This window comes from Acinonyx jubatus, chromosome E1 (genome assembly GCF_027475565.1).
Source record: "Acinonyx jubatus isolate Ajub_Pintada_27869175 chromosome E1, VMU_Ajub_asm_v1.0, whole genome shotgun sequence".
Lineage (NCBI taxonomy): Eukaryota > Metazoa > Chordata > Mammalia > Carnivora > Felidae > Acinonyx > Acinonyx jubatus.
This window is the reverse complement of record NC_069397.1, coordinates 26,585,339-26,607,963: the sequence shown is the minus strand read 5'-3', so window position 1 is coordinate 26,607,963 and position 22,625 is coordinate 26,585,339. Positions and strand designations below refer to the sequence as shown.

The 22,625-nt window shown below is 35.6% G+C and overlaps 2 protein-coding genes across 4 annotated transcripts in view; one reads left to right on the top strand and one right to left on the bottom strand.

Moving 5' to 3' along the window:
- The window catches only part of VMP1 (vacuole membrane protein 1), a 126,255-nt gene that overhangs the window by 15,673 nt on the left and 87,957 nt on the right, over positions 1-22,625 (top strand). For all 3 annotated transcript variants that reach the window (XM_027034264.2, XM_015069710.3, XM_015069711.3), the window contains exons 2-5: positions 7,651-7,752; positions 10,313-10,448; positions 15,085-15,175; positions 16,684-16,794. In XM_027034264.2, the coding sequence (XP_026890065.1) occupies positions 7,677-7,752; positions 10,313-10,448; positions 15,085-15,175; positions 16,684-16,794 (414 nt within the window). In that variant the 5' untranslated portion in view covers positions 7,651-7,676. The remainder of the gene's footprint in view (positions 1-7,650; positions 7,753-10,312; positions 10,449-15,084; positions 15,176-16,683; positions 16,795-22,625) is intronic.
- PTRH2 (peptidyl-tRNA hydrolase 2) overlaps positions 1-22,625 on the bottom strand; it is a 55,806-nt gene that overhangs the window by 22,180 nt on the left and 11,001 nt on the right. The window lies entirely within an intron of this gene.

Below are 22,625 nucleotides of genomic sequence, written 5' to 3'. Positions count from 1 at the left end.
AATGGGGAATGTTTTGTAAATACCATAACATGCTAAACCTTTGGGACTACTTTATTATCAGTTTTTTTTCCTATGACTCCAGAATTTCTTGATAAGAATTGAAACACTCTCACAAAGACTGTGTAGTAGAAGAAATGTTGAATTTGGAGTTGGAAACCTGAGGTTGAACTCTCACTTTGCCATTTATATGCTGCTGAATTGCTATTTAGAGCCTTTGAGCCCAGAGTTTCTCATTTGTAGAAGGCAAGGATAAAAATAACTGTTCCCTACACAGGTTTGTTAGCATCAAATTAACTAATCTATATGTAAACTATAAATCATTATACAGAGTAGGTATTGTTGCATAAATCCAAACTCTGGCCTTGGGTTGGGTAGAATTCTTAGACTATTAGAATAGAAAGAAAATTATGGCAGTAATTTATGTGCCTGATAATTGGTTGAGGAAAGAGAATCAGAGATTTAGAGTAACATTCCCAAGGTCTTACAGTTAGCTGAATCTCCCAGCTCTGGAATGTTACTCGTTTTACTGGTTTAATTTTTTTTAAGTTTATTTACTTTGGGGGAGAGAGAGAGAGAGCACACACAAGCAGGGCAGGAGCAGAGAAAGAATCCCAAGCAGGCTCCACACTGTCAGCACAGAGCCAGATGCAGGGCTTGACCCACAAACTGCGAGATCATGACTTGAGCTGAAACCAAGAGTTGAACTCTTAACCAACTGAGCCGTCCAGGTGCCCCTAGTGTTTTAATTCTTGATCTTACTCCCCCATCTTTTTGGTGAAAATGTTTTGCTAAAATTGCACTGATTAAGAAAAACTGAATGAATATTTAGTAGATTGAGAGAAAATGAGAAATGGGATTTTTCAAGCTGTAATTTTATAAGTTATATATTTTCTGCCTTGAAATAAAATCATGTTTTTACACAAAGAAACATAAAATTATTTTTTTACATATTGGAAGTGAGAGATAAACAATCCCCCCAAACCTATCAAACTCTGAAGAAGGGGGTCCGTAAAATGTCCTCCAGGTTGTATCTTTTTAAAATATGGATTCTTGGGGGTGCCTGGGTGGCTCAGTCAGTTAAGCCTCTGACTTCGGCTCAGATCATGATCTCACCATTTGTGAGTTCAAAGCCCCATATCAGGCTCTGTGCTGACACCTCAGAGCCTGGAGCCTGCTTCAGATTCTGTCTCCCTCTCTCTCTGCCCCTCCCACACTCGCACTCTCTCAGAAATAAATAAACATTAAAAAATTTTTTTTTAATATTTAAAATTTTATTTGATTAAAAATTAGATCTGTGGGTTCCATGTTGACAGTGTGGAGCCTGCTTGGGATTCTCTCTCACTCCCTCTCTCTCTGCCCCTCCTGCGCTCTCAAGATAAATAGACCTGGAGCAGTGACCTTTTCAACGATTAGAAGACTGTGACAAGTTTAATGTATTTTACACTTCACTAAGTTAGGTTGACGGACCTTTTAGGCCATAAATATATACTCTCATAAACTGCTAACCCATTATTGGGAGATATATTGAAGTTTTGAATGCATTTAAATTGTATCTTGACTTGGGGCTTTATTTATGTTTGTTTGTTTGTTTGTTTTATTTTTTTCCCCTTTTTTAAATTTAAATTTTAGTTAGTATACAGTGCCGTATTGATTTCGGGAACAGAATTCAGTGGCTCATCACTTACACACAACACCCAGGGCTAACCAAATAAGTGACCCCCTTAGTACCCATCACCCATCTAGCCCATCTCCCACATACCTCCCTCTGTCAACCCCATAGTTTGTTCTCTATCATTAAGAGTCTCTTGTGATTTGTTTCCTTCTTTTCTCCACCCCCCCTTCATATGTTCATCTGTTCTGTTTCTTAAATTCCATGTATGAATGAAATCATATGGTATTTGTCTTCTCTGATTGACTTATTTTGCTTAGCATATTTTGAGTTTTTAATTTGTCTAATTCTTCAAAACTTTAGAAAGTTCCAAAAGATTCAAGGATTTTTTTTTTCATACATTCTTATTCAAGTAATGAATTTTCAGAGAACACACTTTTACACTGGCACAGCCATGTGATGATCTCTGGCTCTTATAGTCAGATGATCCAGTAGTCACTGATATTGTTCATGGTGTTTGGATTAGCTTTGGCTTTTTACCCTTGCACAAGTGGAAAACTGTATCAAAGCCTCACTGATCAAGATATATTTATTACCCTTTACTTAGATTATTTATTAAGTTTCCAATAATAAATTGCAATTGCTTTATCTTCACAGTTTTAGAGAAATCTATAGCTATTTTGAAGTAGTCTGTGAATGAATGTACTAAATAGTCCAATTACGTACCTACATGCTTCTCAAAGCAAGAAAGATTACTGAAATATATTCAAGTTGAAATACAATACTTAATTGGCTGTCTTTGCATGCCTTGTATGAAGAATGGTGTACATTATTGAGAAAGCCGACTTAATATTTTTGTGAGAAAGTAGAATCATTTGAATAAATGGTTTTCTTAAAAGGAAGTGTGTTCATTTTATTTTGGAATACAGTGGCCAAGAAAATTAGAGTCAATGGCTTCATCACTCTTATTTTCTTTTCCTTTTCATCTTGTTAAATTCTACACGCTAACTCATATTACTCTGAGAGTTGCTATTTTCATGTCATCCTTAAGTGTTTTTTGTTTTGCTTTAGGAAACTCAGAGTAACTTAGTTTCACATTGTTTTTGCATTACAAGTGCAGCTCATGTTTAAAATGAATGGAGTATTATAGTCTTAGCGGTAGATATACAACCTACAAAGAACCTTTGTGAGCTGATTTTAGCAGCATTTTCTCAGCACTTCTGACAGAAACAAAAGACCCCACATATTTTAATATCAACCTTTGATTTATTTTTTTATTTTAAAATTTTTATTTATTTTTGAGAGGGTGGGGAGGAGCAGAGAAAGAGGGAGACACAGAATCCGAAGCAGGCTTCAGGCTCTGAGCTGTCAGCACAGAGCCCAACATAGGGCTCAAATCCACGAGTCGTGAGATCATGACCTGAGCTGAAGTGGGATGCTTAACTGACTGAACCACCCAGGCACCCCTCAACCTTTTATTTTAAATGCTTCAGCATTTTCAGATTGAAAATCTGCTAGTTACAACATTTTAAGGCATTTCTTGTATCTAGAAGATACAAGAAGATACATTTCTTGTATCTTTACAATGAAAATTATTATTTGATGTTTGAGTTATGCTTCTTTCCTATTTCTGTCTTCTTATCCTAGCCATAGACCTTTAGAGTTTAACAGTCTCATTCTTGGGATGCCTGGGTGGCTCAGTTAAGTGTGCACTTTTTAAAAAATACGTGTTTATTTTTGAGAGAGAATGCGTGTGTGCGCGAGTTGGGGGAGGAGCAGAGAGGGAGAGAGAGAATCCCAAGCAGGCTCCACGCTGTCAGTGCAGAGCCTGACACAGGGCTTGAACTCACAAACTGTGAGATCATGACCCAAACCGAAATCAAGAGTCAGATGCTTAATTGACTGAGTCACCCAGGCACGCTGAGCCTTCAATTCTTAAGTCACATTTATGGACCAGCTCTTAGAATATCTTATTTCCTTCCATAGATTGAGCTTGTCTCTTTCAAAATTCTTAGGAGAATTTAGTTTTGGGACTTGGGGGTGTCTTACCCCCAAGGTCAGTGTACTCCCTGGTGTTATTGAGACCACCTTGTATCTGGATCCTACCTCTAGGTTTGTCACTGACTTATGATTGAGGAAGATGGGGACAAAAAAAATTTCAAGGGAATTTTAAAAGACAGTAGTGCAAAATATTTTCAAAAATGTTTAAAATGCAAAAATTTTGATACTTCTATAAGCTTAGTTGTTTAGAACACAGGTAGTTTTTTGCATGTTTTGCTTTATAGTTCTTTGGGGAATGGCAAATGGTTTTTAAAAGTTGTTTTTAAAACTGTGAACTTATTTTGTTTGTAAGAAGTATACTGATGAAAAGAAAATAACTTAGTTCCCTTGGTTATTTCTTACAAAACAAAATTCCAGACTATTTTGTTTTCTAGAGAATTTTTTGAGTAGGAAATGTCAGTAAGCTGTTTTCTTTTGTAGCATGTTGTGTAAGAACACATTATTTGCTCAAATGAAAATTCCTGTTGCAATACCTTTAAAAACATCTTCAAATAATTGCATAATACCATTATTATAAGTAAGTACTCAAATGAACTCAAATTTTTTTGGATAAACTTTTATCTCTTAAAGATGATTACTACAGGAAAGAGTAAAGCTGGGGAAATGAGTTCAATTTTCACATTGTTTGGCTGGAGGGCAAGTTTTAGAATCTTTTCTTCACAGTGCACATGCCCTTTTGTGACTTGTTAATCTTTTTGTCGCAAATTAATTACATGTTATTTATTGTGATGTAGGTAAATGGCTGTTCATCTATGAAATGAATTGCCTACAGATTTTGGCTGAATATGAACGTATGTGGTTTTAAGTATTTATAGAACTTAAGTATGGCTTCTAGTTAAATGATTAGAAGATAGAAAATCCAAAACTCCTTTATTATATGGTCCATTTCAAACATCCTCAGTTAATTTTATTAATAAAGCCCAGAAAGCATGATTTGTGGAATAGAGTTACATTTTGTGAACCTATTATGATGCTCTGGTCTTAGAGAATTCCACAGAATAACTTCATTCATTTTTCTTTGTCCTTTTAATTGCTTGGCTATATTTGTATTGCCTTTTGAAAACACCTTCATATAAGTATGACTTAAGTTCGCAGAATCAAACTTCCAGCTTTTATGAACTCTTCTGAATGTACCTGTCCTCTGGACTCCCATATTTTGTCCTGTACTTTCTTCTTCCTTATCATTGTAGCTAGTATATATTGAGTTCATATAAAAGGTACGACAATATATTATTATTTTATACATATTACCTTGTTTAATTCTCACAGTAAACCTTTGATATGTGTCATGTTACCTCTATTTTACAGGTTAAAGAAACTGATGTTTAGAGAGATTTAGAAATTTGTCCAATTCATGGAGTAGATACTTGTGAAGTTTGAGTTTCAATCCAGTTCTGTTAGACTCTAAAACCTGTTTTCTTCCCACTAAGTTGGATACTATATATCTGTTTCATTTTAAGTGAAGTCCTGTGCTCATCTGGCTTCCCTACCAGAAGGAAGGACCCTCGGAGTGCCTGGATGGCTCAGTCAGTTGAGCATCCCACATGGTTTCAGCTTGGGTCATGATCTCATGCTGGCAGTGTGGAGCCTGCTTGGGATTCTCTCTCCTCCTCTCTCTCTGCCACTCCCCTGCAAAATAACTATATAAAAAATTTTTTTTAAGTTAAAAAAAAAAAGGAAGAAGGACCCTCTGGAGGACAGAGACCTTGTTTTATTCATATTTATGTCTCCAGAGCCTGGTGCAGATCCCAGAATTTTTTAAATGAGCACTTAATGAAAGACACTGACATCACTGAATGGTAGCAGTGAAGCATGTAGTTTATTTATTTATTTTTTTAATGTTTATTTATTTTTGAAAGAGAGAGAGACAGAGCATGAGCAGGAGAGGGGCAGAGAGTGAGGGAGACACAGAATCTGAAGCAGGCTCCAGGCTCTGAGCTATCAGCACAGAACCCGACATGGGACTCGAACCCACAGACCGTGAGATCATGACCTGAGCTGAAGTTGGACACTCAACCGACTGAGCCACCCAGGCGCCCCTGTAGTTTCTAAAGTATAGTCAGTTTACTGGTTCATGTACCTCCTATCCTTTTGATGTGGTTATACACAGGTGTGCATGCCCAAATACACATACACACACTCTTTCATCCTTAGTGATCCTGTGACAGTGAGAATTTTTGTTCTCATTTTGTAGATCATAAAATCAAGATCTAGGGTTGCCTGGCTGGCTCAGTTGGTAGAGCATGTGACTCTTGATCTTGATGTTATGAGTTCAAGGCCCATGTTGGGTGTAGAGATGACTTTGAAATAAAATCTAAAACACATTAAACAAGAAAATCGATATCTAGAAAAAATAAGACTTGCTTAAGAACATACCACTAGTTAGTGGCAAATCTGTGATGCAAATCCAGATCTTCAAACTTTATTTTTTTATTTTTATTTTTATTTTTTAATGTTTATTAATTTTTGAGGGAGAGAGGGAGGCAGAATCCAAAACAGGCTCCAGGCTCTGAGCTGTCAACACAGAGCCCGATGCAGTGCTCAAACTCACAAACCACGAGATTATGTCCTGAGCCGAAGTTGGACGCTTAACTGACTGAGTCGCCCAGGTGCCCCAAGATTTTCAAACTTTAAATCTTATAATCATCTACTCCAGGCTATCCATCTGTGCTAATTGAATCCTATACTTCATTTCTTAATATGTTTATTTGCTTGTTGAGAAATGATGGCAAGAAAACAAAGATATCCACAAATGGTTGTGTCTAAGACACCTTCTTTTGAAGTGATGAATGTATGCTCTTTGCTCAGTCTGTCTTATCTATCTATCTGTTTATTGAGAGAGAGAGAGGGAGAGAGAGCAGGGAAGGGGCAGAGAGAGGAGAGAGAGAATCCCAAGCAGGCTCTGCACTGTCTTAACTGACTCAGCCACCCAGGTGCTCCCAGTCTTTTTATATATACATAATATTTCATTTATTTTCCATTATGAAGCATAAATTTGAGGAGCAGTAATTATAGTTAGAATTTTTGTCAAGGGGGCGTCTGGCTGGAGTGGGTAGAGCATGTGACTCTTGATCTCAAGGTTGTGAGTTCGAGCCCCACGTTTGGTATAGAGATTACTTAAAATCTTAAAAGAAAAAAAAGAATTTTAGTTAAGGAATAAAATAGTCACAGCTCACAAACTATATGACCATATCACATTCTAATCACCTGAATATAGGTCTAGCAAGATTCCTGGCACATGCAGAGGGTATTAAGGAGTCTGTATTGCAGACTTGATTGACGTACTGTGCTTCTTAAGTAGAAAGATTTGCCATACTAATACCTGAAAGAATGATAAGTTATAGGCAATCTGATGTTTTTGTGTAGAATAATCATGTCAGCACAATTTATATGTTGTAATACAGGGATTTAAAGTAAAAATATATATCTACATGTGTAATATGAAACATGATATAAAGAGTACATTTAACATATCTTAAACATTTAGGATTTTTCTTTTTTTAGGCTCATATTATTTTTTCAGTAGAATTTTTTTCCTAAATAAAATTGGTCTTTGATCTGTATCAACATTTTTGACATGTTTGATAGTATATTCATTTTTTTCTAGTAATGCTAAAAGAACTAAAAGACTGGTAAATTTGAGTAGGTAGTGTATATGATACTAAATTACGGGTTAGAAAGACTTTAGCTTATCAATATTTGAAGATGCGAGTATTTTATGTTTTGCAGTGGACAAATTGCCTCCAAGTTTTAATCTGGAAAAGGTTTACAACTACATGGCTTTTATATTTTTACTACTTCTATTAGAGTTTCTATACAAATTATTCAAATCTTGATTATAAAAGAGAAGATGAAAGTGTAAACACATTATTCAAACAGCATGAAGAATATCACTACCATGTTGTTTCTCAGTTTTATTCAGTCATAAATGCAAAGCAGAAGTATGTAACATGTCATTGGATTTTATTTTGCTTTACTAGCTCCTCAAGAATTACTGATCTATGAAATGGCAGAGAATGGAAAAAATTGTGACCAGAGACGTGTAGCAATGAACAAGGAACAATATAATGGAAACTTCACAGGTATGGTGATTTGGAGAGAGAAGATCTACAGGTTTAAATGATATCCTTTTCAGTGGAGTAAAATAGAAATATATCTAATATTTACTGTCTTTTGTTAATATATGATAAGTATGTGAGATTCTTATGTATTTTATATAACATTACAGAAATCCCCCCTGCCTCTTATCTGTGTTTTGTTTTTCCACAGTTTCAGTTCCCCATGGCCAACTGCACTCCAGAAACAGAATGATCTATTGTCAGAACATCAGTAATAGCCTAATGCCACATCACAATGCCTACATCATTCACTTCACTTCATCTTATCACATAAGCATTTTATCATCTCACATAATCTCAAGAAGAAGGACAGTACAATAAGATATTTTAAGAAAGTTACATTCATATAACTTTTATTAAACTATATTTTTATAATTATTTTATTATTGGTTATTGCTGTCAATCTTACTGTGTCGAATTTATAAACTTTAGCATAACTATGTAGATATAGGAAAAAACATAGTTATATATAGAATTCAGTACTCTCTGGTTTCAGGCATCCACTGGGCATCTTAGAACATGTCCCCTACGGATGAGGGGGGGACTACAGTAATTATCTTTTTTTACCCCTCTTAGTAAATGAAATTTATGGGTCCGGGCCTATATGGTGAATTTTCACAGTGATAGCAGAAGCAGCCTAGCCATAGTTTCATCACCAGTGTTCTGGCTACAAGGTTATTATTTGTTAATCTTATGCTGTGGTCAGTATTTATTTGGCTTTGTTTGGTGCTCAGTGTTATCATGCTATTTTGTAACTTTAGAAGTAGATTGTAAATTTACTTATTACACTAATCCTAAATGTACAATTATCAAAAAGTCAATGTGGTTATTGTGAGTGTATTTTATTTTATTTTAAATGTTTTTTTTTTATTCATTTTTGAAAGAAGACAGAGAGAGACAGAGCGTGAGCAGGGGAGAGGCAGAGAGAGAGGGAGACACAGAATCTGAAGCAGGCTCCAGGCTCTGAGCTGTCAGCACAGAGCCTGATGTGGGGCTTGAACCCACGGACCGTGAGATCATGACCTGAGCTGAAGTCGGACGCTTAACTGACTGAGCCATTCAGGCGCTCCTATTGTGGGTTTATTTTAAAATTTTCATTTGCAACAAATAAATTTATACTTTAACCAAATTTGGAATTTGTAGTAAATTTCAGTATATTTAACACTTATTCAAACATTTAAAAAAATAATAATAATAAAAGGCCCTGAAAGCCCTGAAACTATGGCTTTTATTTATACAGATGGTTAAAGTAGGAACTTTCCTTCATGTGTTTAAAGGAAATGAAGGCTTTTTCACTTCTGTTAATTAAAATGGTTTTCTTCTTGATTTGTAGTTGTTTGACATCTTAAACATACTGCAAATAATATTCCAGCATGGTAATATTCTATTATAGAAATTCTCTTACATTGGAAGAAGTGCAAGCTATCTGAAATAGTAGTTTCTGTGTTTTGATCACTACATTGCCTTGCAGGGCACATTTTGCAGCACTTATCTGACTTTCAGGTTACTCTGATTATTGATAAATTTTATATCATTGCACCAAAAATTTCAGGATGTAGAGATAAGCATGCATATGTCATAGTCTCTTCACATTAGTGTGAAGTAACTTCACAATAGTAGCTTTTGCATGTTGCTTTTTCTTTCCTTTCTCTCAATAAGCATGTACATTTATATATTCTTCCCCTGCCGCCTAACCCCTTGGAATTTAAAATTAATGTCAGTATGACACACTTACTGTCCTGTACTGTGGTATTTTTTAACTTTGTATTTCCTAGAGATTGTGCTATAACTGTAGTCTTCATTATGGCTGCTTAGTATTCCATTGTATCAGTATACATACTTTAACCACTCCTCTGTCTTCGGTTAACATTTAGGTTGTTTATAATTTTTTGCCAAGACAAGTAACACTGCATTGAATAAACTTGTACAAAAGACATATCACATCATACCTAATCATTCTTAGAAATGGGATTATTGGGTTATAGGGTATGTGCATTTGTAATTTTGATAATAACTTTGTACACTTACTAAGTGTCAGAGTCTTCTGAGAGCTTCACATATATTAACTCATTTAATCTTTGTGATGACCCTAAAGAAGTTAAGTACTATGTTCATCTTCATTTCAGAAAAGAAAAAACTGAGAGATAGAAGGGTTAACTAACTTGCCTGCTGTCTCATGACTTGTAGGCAAGATTTGGAACCAAGTAGTTTGTCGTCCCATTTTGAGCTCTAAACCACTTTGCTGTGTGATGTGATACTAAATCACCTTTCATGGAAGGTGGGCTAACTTAGTATCCCAGTAGTGTACAAGAAAAGTAACTTGTGTCCTGACAATAATTGCTAAAATAGTCCTCAGAGCAGAGCAGAATCACCTAACCCAGACGTATCACAACGTGAATCACATTGCTTATTTTTTGAGGTTTATATGCAGTCCTTCAAATGTGATATGGGAAAGTAGGTGAATTTTTAAAGTGATTGGGAAAAGCGAACATTCTCTTTTAACTTCTGCCCTAATGTTTTTCAGACCCTTCTTCAATGAATGAAAAGAAGAGGAGGGATCGGGAAGAGAGGCAGAATATTGTCCTGTGGAGACAGCCACTCATTACCTTGCAGTATTTTTCTCTGGAAATCCTAGTAATCTTGAAGGAATGGACCTCAAAGTAAAGAGTCTTCCATTACCTTTTAAATAAATTTTATTTAGTAATTTGAGAAATCTTTAACAATCTCCTACTCTCTACCTCCTGCTCTTTCCATATGAATTAGTTAAATTTATTTATTTTTGTTTTTTATTTTTTTAACATTTTTATTTACTTTTGAGAGAGACAGAGACAGAATGTGAGTGGGTTAGGGGCAGAGAGAGAGGGAGACACAGAAGCAGAAGCAGGCTCCAGGCCCTGAGCTGTCAGCACAGAGCCTGACGTGGGGCTCGAACTCATGAGCTGTGAGATCATGACCTGAGCCAAAGTTGGATGCTCAACCGACTGAGCCACCCAGGCACCCCAAAATTTAGAATGTTTTAGGAATATATTTATTTTCCTTTCTATAGTTTCAAGAAAAATAGGGAACATACTGCTATTTGCTCACTAGATTATTGCAATTGACTTCTGTCTCATGTTGAATCTTTTACACAAAGGATAACATAGGAAACAAGATTTTTTTCTTCTGGCTTTACCTTTAAGAGAACTTAGGCCTGTGTACACTAGACACACTGAATCTTTAGTAGGACAGAGTTCAGGATACATGGCACTTTTACTGACAGTTTCAGCCAGTGAAAGAGGACTCTGCCCTGGAAATGTGTTGTATCTTTAAATTTAGTACTTATCAGGCCTGTTTCAGATATCATAAAGAACAAGTTGAACTTTTACATGCCTTATCATTTTGAGCTTGGTTTCCAAATTATTATTATTATTATTATTTTTTTTTTTTTTTTAAGAGAAAGAGCATGGATACAAGTTGGGGAGAGGGGCAGAGGGAGAGGGAGAGATTCCCAAGTAGTCTCTATGTTCAGTGTGGAGCCCAATGCAGGGCTTGATTCCATGAGCCTGGGATCATGACCTAAGCCAAAATCAAAAGCCAAATGTTCAACTGACTGAGCCACCCAGGTGCCCCATCTTTTTTTGTTTTTTAATTATTACTATTTTTTAATTTGCATCCTAGTGAGTTAGCATATAGTGCAATAATGATTTCAGGAGTAGAATCCAGTGATTCATCCCCTGCATATAACACCCAGTGCTTATCTCAACAAGTATCTTCCTTTTTTTTTTTTTTTAAATACATTTATTCATTTTTGAGAGACAAGACAGAATGTGAGTGGGAGAGGGGCAGAGTGAGGGAGACACAGAATCTGAAGCAGGCTCCATGCTTTGAGCTCTCAGCACAGAGCCTGATGGGGGGCTTGAACTCAGACTGGGAGATCATGACCTGAGCTGAAGTCAGACGCTTAACTGACTGAACCACCTAGGCACCCCACCAACAAGTATCTTCCTTAATGCCGCTTGCCTGTTTGGCCCATCCCTCCACCCATAACCCCTCCAACAACCCTCAATTTGTTCTCTATATTTAAGAGTCTCTTATGTTTTGTCCCATCCCTGTTTCTATATTATTTTTGCTTCCCTTCCCTTATGTTCATCTGTTTTGTATCTTAAATTCCACATGAGTAAAGTCATATATTTGTCTTTCTCTGACTGATTTTGCTTAGCAAAAATCTCTGACTTATACACTCTAGTTCCATCCACAATGTTGCAAATGGCAAGATTTCATTGCTTTTGATCGCTGAGTAATACTCCATTGTATATATATATCACATCTTCTTTACCCATTCCTCTGTCGTGGGCATTTGGGCTCTTTCCATACTTGGGCTGTTGTTGATAGTGCTGCATGGGGTGCATGTGTGCCTTGGAAACAGCACACCTGTATCTTTTGGATAAATACCTAGTGATGCAATTGCTGGGTCGTAAGGTAGTTCTATTTTTAATTTTTTGAGGACCCTCCATACAATTTTCCAGAGTTGCTGCACTAGTTTACATTCCCACCAGCAGTGCGAAAGGCTTCCTCTTTCTCCGCATCCTTGCCAACAACTGTCGTTGCCTGAGTTGTTACTTTTAGCTATTCTGACAGGTATGAGGTGATATCTCATTGTGGTTTTGATTTGTATTTCCCTGATAATGATTTGAGCATTTTTTCATGTGTCTGTTAGCCATCTGGATGTCTTCTTTGGAGAAGTTTCTATTCATGTCTTTTGCCCATTTCTTTACTGGATGGTTTGTTTTTTGGGTGTTGAGTTTGGTAAGTTCTTTATAAATTTTGGATACTAACCCTTTTTCTGATATGTCATTTGCAAATATCTTCTCCCATTCTGTTGGTTGCCTTTTAGTTTTGCTGATTGTTTCCTTTGCTGTGCAGAAGCTTTTTATCTTGATGAGGTCCCAGTAGTTCATTTTTGCTTTTGTTTCCCTTGCTTCCGGAGACATGTTGAGTAAGAAGTTGCTGTGGCCGAGGTCAAAACAGTTTTTGCTTGCTTTCTCCAGGAGGATTTTGATGTCTTCCTTTCTTACATTTAGGTCTTTGATCTTTTGAGTTTATGTTTGTGTATGGTGTAAGATAGTGGTCCAGGTTCATTCTTCTGCACGTTGCTGTCCAGTTTTCCCAGCACCACTTGCTGAAGAGACTGTCTTTATTCCATTGGATATTCTTTCCTGCTTTGTCAAAGATTAGTTGGCCATACGTTTGTGGGTCCATTTCTGGATTCTCTATTCTGTTGCATTGATCTAAGTATTTTTATGCCAGTACCATACTGTCTTGATGATTACAACTTTGAAGTCTGAATTGTGATGCTTTCAGTTTCGGTTTTCTTTTTCAGGTTGCTTTGCCTACTATTCGGGGTCTTTTCTGGTTCCATACAAATTTTAGGATTGTTTGTTCTAGCTCTGAGAAGAATGCTGGTATTGTTTTGATAGGGATTGCATTGAATATGTAGATTGCTTTGGGTAGTATCAACATTTTAACAATATTTGTTCTTCCAGTCCATGAGTATGGAATATTTTTCCATTTTTTTGGTATGTCTTCTTCAATTTCTCATAAGCTTTCTATTGCTTTCAGTGTATAGCTTTTTCACCTCTTTGGTTAGGTTTATTCCTAGGTATTTTATGGTTTTTGGTGCAGTTGTAAATGGGATCAATTCCTTGATTTCTCTTTCTGCTTCTTCATTATTGGTGTTTAGAAATGCAGCCGATTTCTGTGCATTGATTTTATATCCTGCGACTTTGCTGAATTCATGGATCAGTTCTAGCAAGTTTTTGGTGGAATCTTTTGGGTTTTCCATATAGAGTATCCTGTCATCTGCAAAGAATTTTCTCAAGTTTGACTTCCTCCTTGCCGAGTTGGATGCCTATATTTTTTTTTAACTTAAGTAAACTGTACACCCAACGTGAAGCTCAAACTCACAGTCCTGACATCACGACATGCTCCACTGACATGCTCCACTGACAGAGCCAGCTGAATGCCCCAAGTTATTATTTTTAATAGTATCTTACATTTTTATTGTACATACAGTTTATTAAACATTTTGTAATATTTTTCAGTTCATTTGATCCCTAAAGCAACTCTGTGAAAGCAGTAAAACAAGTTTATGATTACAGTTGACCCTTGAATAACATGGGGATTAGGGGTGTCCATACCCACACAGTTGAAAATCCGTGTGTAAATTTTGACTCCTAGAAAACTTAACTAGTAATAGCCTACTTTTTAAAAAAAAAATTTTTAATGTTTATTTTTGAGAGAGAGAGAGAGAGAGAGAGAGAGAGAAAGAGAGGTGGGGGAGGGGCAGAGAGAAATGGAGACAGAGAATCCAAAGCAGGCTCTTCACTGTTAGTGCAAAGCCCGACGTAGGGCTCGAACCCATGATCTGTGAGATCATGACCTGAGCCGAAGTTGGATGCTCTGCCGAGCCACCCAGGCACCCCAGTAATAGCCTACTTTTGACCAGAAGCCTTTGTACCTTATATGTATTATATACAATATTCTTACAATATAGTAAGCTAGGGAGAAGAAAATGTTATTAAGAAAATCATAAGGAAGAGAAAATACACTTACGGTACTGTACTGTAAAAAATCCACATGTAGTCCCTGCACTGTTCAGACCCATATTGTACAAGGGTCAACTGTATTATGATTTTATTTTGTTTTATTTTTATTTTTATTTAGTTGTAAATGTTTATTTATTTATTTTAAAAGAGAGAGAGGAGAAGGGCAGAGAGACAGGGAGAGAGAATCCCAGTTAGGCTTTGCACTGACAGCAAGGAGTCCAGTGCAGGGCTCGATCCCACAAACAGTGAGATTATGACCTGAGGGAAAACCAAGAATCTGATACTTAACCAACTGAGCCACCCAAGCACCCCAACTGTATTATGATTTTAAAAATAAGACATAGAATCAGATTGGTTAAACATCTTACTCAAAGTGTAATACTTAGGGACTCTGATCCAGGTCCTCTAACTTGAAGGCCAGCGCTCTTTTCATTATATATATATTTCATTATATTAGATCAGTCTTTTGGGTAAGGGAAAGGTTACCATAGGGTTTATGATAAAAAAAACATTGGGTGTTCTATACTATGTATCTGCTCTTGGCCTCCTTCTGTACCCTAAGAGACCATCATGTTTAAGGACAAGAGTTTAACCCCAGAAAGCATTCTGTAGCTGTGCTAAACAACCTAAGTGCTTCAACAAGAAATTGTTTTGGGAGTGCTGAATCCTAAAAATGAGACTGTGAGATATTTCATTTATTTTTGTTTTTAAGATTATGGCATCGTCAAAGCATTGTGGTATCTTTTTTATTGCTGCTTGCTGTACTTGTAGCTACGTATTGTGTTGAAGGAGCACATCAACAGGTAAGAGGTTCAGCAACTCTTTCTATTCCCTTTTATCTGTTTTTTTTTAATGATTGTTTTGAGAGAGAGAGAGCACCAGCCAGGGAGGGGCAGAGAGAGGGAAAAAGAGAATCCCAAGCAGGCTTCACACTGCTGGCACAGAACCTGGCACGGGGCTCAATGTCACAACTGTGGGATCATGACTTGAGCCCAGATCAAGCGTCAGACGCTTAACCGACTCAGCCATCTAGACACCCCTCTGTTTCTATTCTTGTACCCTCCCTAATCCCAAACAGTTTCAAAATGGGACTGTTGTGGATTTGATAAAATTTCTGCCCTCCACATTTTTAGATTTGGTTTTGTTTTTTACATTTATATCATAAATGATATCTTAATGTCTTAAAAGATCAAATATTAAAAATATTGTGGCATTTCATGGCTGCTGAGCATTTATATTTGGCATATATCATTTCTTTTTATTTTCAAGGATTCAAATGTAACTTTCCTGATGGTGTTTAGTCAAAACTTTGGTTAAAAATAGCAAAACATTAATGTATTCTAATAGGAAATGGTTCTAAAGTAGTATTGTTTTATATTTTATTTATTTATTTATTTTTATAATTAAATTTTTTTTTCAACGTTTTTTATTTATTTTTGGGACAGAGAGAGACAGAGCATGAACGGGGAGGGGCAGAGAGAGAGGGAGACACAGAATCGGAAACAGGCTCCAGGCTCTGAGCCATCAGCCCAGAGCCCGACGAGGGGCTCGAACTCACGGACCGCGAGATCGTGACCTGGCTGAAGTCGGACGCTTAACCGACTGCGCCACCCTGGCGCCCCTTGTTTTATATTTTAAAACAGTTCACCTCTAATTTCAGAGAAGTTTTTATAGTTTTAAATGCATTCCTTTTAACTATTTTGAAGAAATATATGTATGCCATTAAGAGTTTGTAAGGAACTGGTTTGAAGAATTTAATTGCCAGTGTGAGAGTCTAGAATCTAATATGTGGAATGCTTCCAACAAGTCCATAGCTCAGTGGACTTCAGTTTGCTCTTGTTTGAAAAGCATCTCGGTCTTAAATATACAAAAATAATTGTATTCCGTTTTTGTACTTTGATTAAGAAGAATATATTCCATTCACAAATATGTGAACAACTGTCCCACTCTTACCACTGTTTATTAGATGTTTTCTTAAAGTTTTTGTAACTTTTAAATACCTTTAAAACTTTTATTCTCATAGTTAAATCATATTAGTAATTTGCATTTTTCCTATAAATGTCATTCACAATAGGAGGACTTTAAAGGTCTAAAAACAAGATCTGTATTCTAATTAGATGAATTTTTTGTCTCTCTGCTGTCACATATACGAGGAATTAGGCCTCTTCAAGGAATTTTTATTCTTAATGCTTTCTTCCTATTAGAAACTTATTTTAGTTGGTTTGTTTTAGTTTGATTGTAGGTGATAAATAATGTATTTTTGCTTAACAAGTTTTTTTTTTCCCCCCACTGCGTCCATTTTGTTTTTCAGTATGTGCAACGTATAGAGAAACAATTTCTCTTGTATGCCTACTGGATAGGCTTAGGAATTTTGTCTTCTGTTGGGCTTGGAACAGGGCTGCACACCTTCCTCCTTTATCTGGTAAGAATAACTTTTAATAAGCAAGATTGAAAGAGATGTTTTAATTGGTGCTTGAGGAATTAAAATTCTAAGATTTTTAGTTATCTACCTTTGCATTTTAGAAGCACTCTAATCCTCAAATCAGTGTTTTTAAGTTTGATTTAGAATTGTTTTGTTTTTCCTTTTGGGTTGAGGATTTAAAAAGAGAAGAGGGAAAAACCCTTGGGCAATTGAGATTGTTCACTTAAATTAATTCAGCCAGGAAATGTTCCTTCCAGGTTTTGGAATAATGGTTCTTTTGCTTATGCAATGGTCATTTTAATAGCTGAAGTTCTTTAAATGTACAAGATTTCATGTAAGGCTTAGAATTAATTTGAACAGTTTGCTTTCTCTGTTAATCAGCAAATGAGAAATGGTGTCTTCCCTCATGTTCTCAAGTACCACATGCATACACCTGGATAGTCATTTTTGGTATTCTTACTGAATGTAGTTAATGAAGTATATATAACACATGTCGAACTGAAAGCTTTCTTAAATCCTTTTAAATCAAAGTATAAAATGTACCCCTCCTCAAAAATACTGTTTTACTTAGTTGAAAATGGGGGAGATAAAAGATAGGTCATGTAAGTATGGACTTGAGGAGTGAGTGCTCATCAGATTTTGTGCCCTGGATTCCTCTCTTGTTTCACTCTATTCCTTTTGCTGAGGAATTGAAAACAATTCCATATTTGAAAAAAGCCTGATCTTGATTAGGGCAAGACAGGTGAAAAGTTGTCACAGCAGTACTGATTCCTGAATAAAGTTCAACACAGCAAACGTTTCCAATCTTTATGTTTCAATGAATTCATTTCAGAAGCAGATATGGTAAGTATTAAGGAATGATTGTTCAGAAGGCTGCTAAATTAATGGTCTGAAGAATAATTTGAGAATCTATAATTCATAACTTCTCCAAGTTTATGGGAGTTTAAAATCTGGAATTTTAGAATTCTGTTCATGATTGCTCGCTGATTTAATCCCAAATAGGGACATAATCCCAGAGAACTAATCCATATCAGTGTTTCTTTAATAACTAAATTCTTAGACATATAATACTATATTTGAGGTTGAGGGAGAGGAGAAAAGAAGGAATTAGAGGTTATAGGTTACCAGTCTGTTCTTTTCTAAATCTTTCTTCTGAGATTCTTTGGGAAAACCAGATTAAGGAACTAATTTGTAGCACTGGATTAATTTAGAAGTATCTAAAAAGCAACCCAGGTAGCAGATTCTCCTGAATCTTAAAAGTGATTCTAATGAAATGTAGAAATTGCACAATAAGTTAGGGTAAAGAAATTTGAAACAAGGAAGTTTTTTGTTTCCTGTTTCTTTTCATATCCATGAGAAACCTTTATAAGGTGACATTTATAAAATGTCGTGATGTGAAAACATTATTATTTTAGTTCCATTGATATCCAGTAAAGGTTTTAGAAACATACCAATAATCAATAATTATTATAAAATTCATTTGAGTGAAAAATCAAGTCTTTGCTTCCATAAATTAACTAGTTACTTCTGCTGGGGGATCAGAGTGCAGATTTAATGGAATGTGGTTAGACTTTTCACAAGTGTAGAAGAAACTCTTCAATAGCTATTTGAGGGAAGGTATTATACTCTCTCATTAAAGTAAATACTATATATATTAGTTCAGCAAGTATGAAGATTTAATTAGGGAACATCTGAAACTGTTGCATTATAGGTAAGAGCTGTATAAAAGTTTTGTGGCATTATCACTGGTGATAATAAACTGGAGTGCAGAGTGGATCAGGCCACTTTTTTCAGCACTAAATAAATTTGATTTTTGTTTGTGAGTAGCGTTTAGAATTACTTTAAATGCGCTAAAATTAAATACAAGTAAAATAACCAGATCTGCATTTTAAACATATGATATTGGCTGTAGTGTGGGAGATAGATTGAAAATGGGAGAGAAAGAAGATGGGCAGTTATGATAATCCTTCTGAAAGACACAGGCTTCCATGGAGGTAGCAGGCAGCATGGAGAGGAGGCGATATTTACAAAAAAGAATTTGCAGAGAGCAATCAAGTGGAATGAAAACAAAAGATGCCATAAATTTTAAATATTTCAGAAGAGTGGTTGGAGTGGCAACAGCATTGGGATGGAACGGGACAAATCTTAGAGAAATTTTACTAGTATAATCACAAAGATGTTATGGTTTAATTATGGGGAAAGGAGCCAAGATAATTGTTGGTTTTTTACTTGAGTTGATACCACTAACTGAATAGAAAACAGTTTTATATTCAGTTGTTTATTGAGTACATATTATAAGTATCTGAAAAAAGAAATTTAAAAGGATGTTATAATTATCTTGCAAGGTACATGAGATTTTCACCTGATCCAGGTGGGTTGCTGGTGCAAGTGGTTGGACAGAAAGAAGGGAAATTTGTAAAGGACTAAGAATTCTTTCTTTCTTTCCCTTCTTTTCTTCTTCCTCTTCCTTTTTCTTTTCATTTTCCTTTTCCTTTCTTTCCCTTCTTTCTGGCTTTATTTTTGGACCAGTTTTAGGGTTGCAGAAAAATTGAGGAAAAAAAAAAGTTTCCACGTACCATTTTATACACACACACACAGGTTCTCCTGTTTTTTGTTGTTGTTGTTTTCTATTGAGGTTTAATTGATATAAAATATTATATTAGTTTCAGATGTATAACATAACGATAGTTTCCCTATTATTAACATCTTACTTTGGGGTGGTACCCTTGTTACAATTGAGAAGCCAGTATCGATACATTATAAACTAAAACCTGTTATTAGTATTAGAGTTCACTTTGTTTTACAGTTCTGTGGGTTTTGACAAATACATAATGTTTTGTACCCCCCATTATAGTATCATATGGAATAGTTTTACTGCCCTAAAAATTGCCTCTGTTCTACCTATTTATCCTGCCTTCCACCTCCCCTCTACCAGTGAAACCTTAGTAAACACTGATCCTTTTATTGTCTCTATAAGTTTTGGCTTTTCCAAAATGTCGTGTAGTTGGGTTTATATATGTCTTTTTTCACCTGATAGTCAATAACCAATAGGGTAGCAGATGTGGAAGAAAAAAATTCATCAATAAGACTGTCCACTTGTAAACTTTGGCATTCTAGAACAGAGAAAAATAGCCAGGAAACCAGAAGCAAAGCAGAATCAAATAAAGGTTTAAAATTTGATCTGTGGAATGTCTGGATGGCTCAGTAGGTTGAGCATCCAACTTCGGCTCAGGTCGTGATCTCACAGTTCATGAGTTTGAGCCCTGCGTTCGACTCTGTGCTGACAGCTCAGAGCCTGGAGCCTGCTTCGGATTCTGTGTCTCCCTGTCTCTCTGCCCCTCCCCTGCTCACGCTCTGTTTCGAAAATAAATAAACAGTAAATAATAGTAAAATAAAAAATAAAAATTTGATCTGTGATATTTAAGAAGCTATTCTAAATAATTTGTTATATATATATTTTTTTTTTTTTGAAGTTAATTTTGAGAGACAGAGTGAGTGGGGGAGGGCAGAGGGGGAAGGTAGAGAGAGAATCCCAAGCCTGTTTAAAGTTTATTTTTATTTATTTTGAGAGAGAGAATGAGAGAGCGGGGAAGGGGCAGAGAGAGAGAGGGAGGAGACAGAATCCCAGGCAGTTGTCAGTGTGGAGCCCTATGGGCGCCCAAACCCATGAACCACAGGATCATGACCTGAACTGAAATCAAGTGTTGGATACTCAACTGACTAAGCCACCTGGGTGTCCCTATTTTAAAAACTTAACATTTTCTTGGTGACAGATGGTCAACAGAGTTTATCCTTATAGATGGCCACTCCTTTTGCTTTGTATCTGTGAAATGTAATTGTGTTTGGAAAGTCCTCATTATACCTCCCTTCATTTATGAGCCTTTATTCTCACTTAGGGATGTGATATTAACATTCTAATGTCATATATTTTTGTACCAATGAAACTGGCACATTTTCCATATACAACATGTAGCTCCTCAGGCAAGAAAACAAGTGACCATGTTAGGAGAGTAATGCAGTCAGAAATTTAACTATCCTTTTGATAATAATTTGTGGTAAAATAGATGAAAAAGAAACCAGATTTAACAAAAGGAAAAGATTTAATTCATTCTTCATTACAGTACTCTTTACTGGAAGTCATGGCTTAAAAATGAACTAGAAAAATTTTTCCTAAATAGACAAAATTTCCCAATTAGATTCTTCTCAATACGGAAATTACCTCTTTTGGAAGTTTCACTTAGTTCATTATAATTCATTGTACAACTAAATGATCATCTCAAAGGGTTACTATATTTCCTAGAATATTAGATACCTGTCTGTCTGCCCTTAAAATTGAAAAATTGTTTTGGGGTGTCTGGCTTGCTCAGTTGGTAGAGCATGAGACTCTTGATCTCAGAATCATGAATTTGAGCCCCATGTTGAGCATGGAGCCTACTTAAAGTTTTAAAAAATAATAAAATGGAGAAACAGTCTTGATTTATAAGTTTGTCAGTAAACAATTTATTTATATTTTAGATATATTTGAAAAGTTATAACTTAATTCCGATGCCCTGAAAGTCCTCATTACTTCCAACATTAGAAGTAAAAATAGTTGTTTGATCCACATTAAATTTAATGAAAATCAATAGAGAAAAATGACTAGTTTGGGCTACCATCAAATTTTGTAAACTGATTTGAAAACAGTGGAAATCTAGTAGTTTTCAGAGAACATGTATCTAGCCACAAAGGAGAAGTTAGATGCTATTTATGTAGGAATAATGATTACTAACCAGAGAGTAAGGGAAGGGAAAGTGAATGGATTTTTTTCTCAAGGGTCAAGGGAGGTTAGTTGTGCCTCTGAGTTAGTTGGTTTGTTCCATTAATTGTAATAGTCAACAAATGGGCTTCAAGAGGTCTGTCTGTTAATTTCCTGAAACACTATACATGTTGTTATGTGTCTACAAAATATGCATCTTTCTGGCAAAAAGGACTTCTAAGATTCTCCAAAGACTAATGCATAGCAACTTAAGAACCACTCTTCTAGAACTTTTTCCTACGTCTGTCTATTCTTTGGCTGCCACTAGGTGGCATTGCTAATACAACCAATGTAACCGCTATATTTGCAAGTTGTGTTCTAGATAAATATGAAACCTTTAAATAGCTCTACTTAGATTATAGAGGCATATTCTATTATTTATCTGTATTTATAACTATAATGCATGTGAATGAAAATAAGTTTTCTTAATAGTTTTCCATATTCATTAATTAGTTTAACAGTTATTAGCTTTTCCTTCTATTGTGATATAAATATTTGCAGGCAGAACATACTACTGTGGCGTGCCCAGTTTCAGATATAATGCCATAATTCCATTATTTTCTTTATTATTCAAGAATATGCAAGTAATTGAAGGTGATTTTGTTATGGGACTGAAATCTTTCATTCCTATCATGAGAGGTAATAGGGCATATGCAGAGTCAAACAGCTCGGTTTGAATGCTGAGTCAAATATTACTATGATATTTGGCAAGTTTCTTAACTTTTAAACCTTATTTTATTCAGCTGAAAATGGGAATGATGCCTGTTGCATAAGGCTGTTTTGAGGATTGAAATAACACGTTATTGAAATGATGAAGTAACACATGTACATGAAATAACACATGTACACTTTTCAACTCACTGGCTAGTATATATAAGGTTCTCAAATGATAGCTACTACTATTATCATTATTCTTACTTGATTTTATTTAAAAGGCAGTCATTTCATTTTACACACTTTAGCTGTTACTCTTAAGAAATTATAAGCAACATTTCCCACAATTGATTTTTTAAATTCTTCCAAGAATTTAATAAAA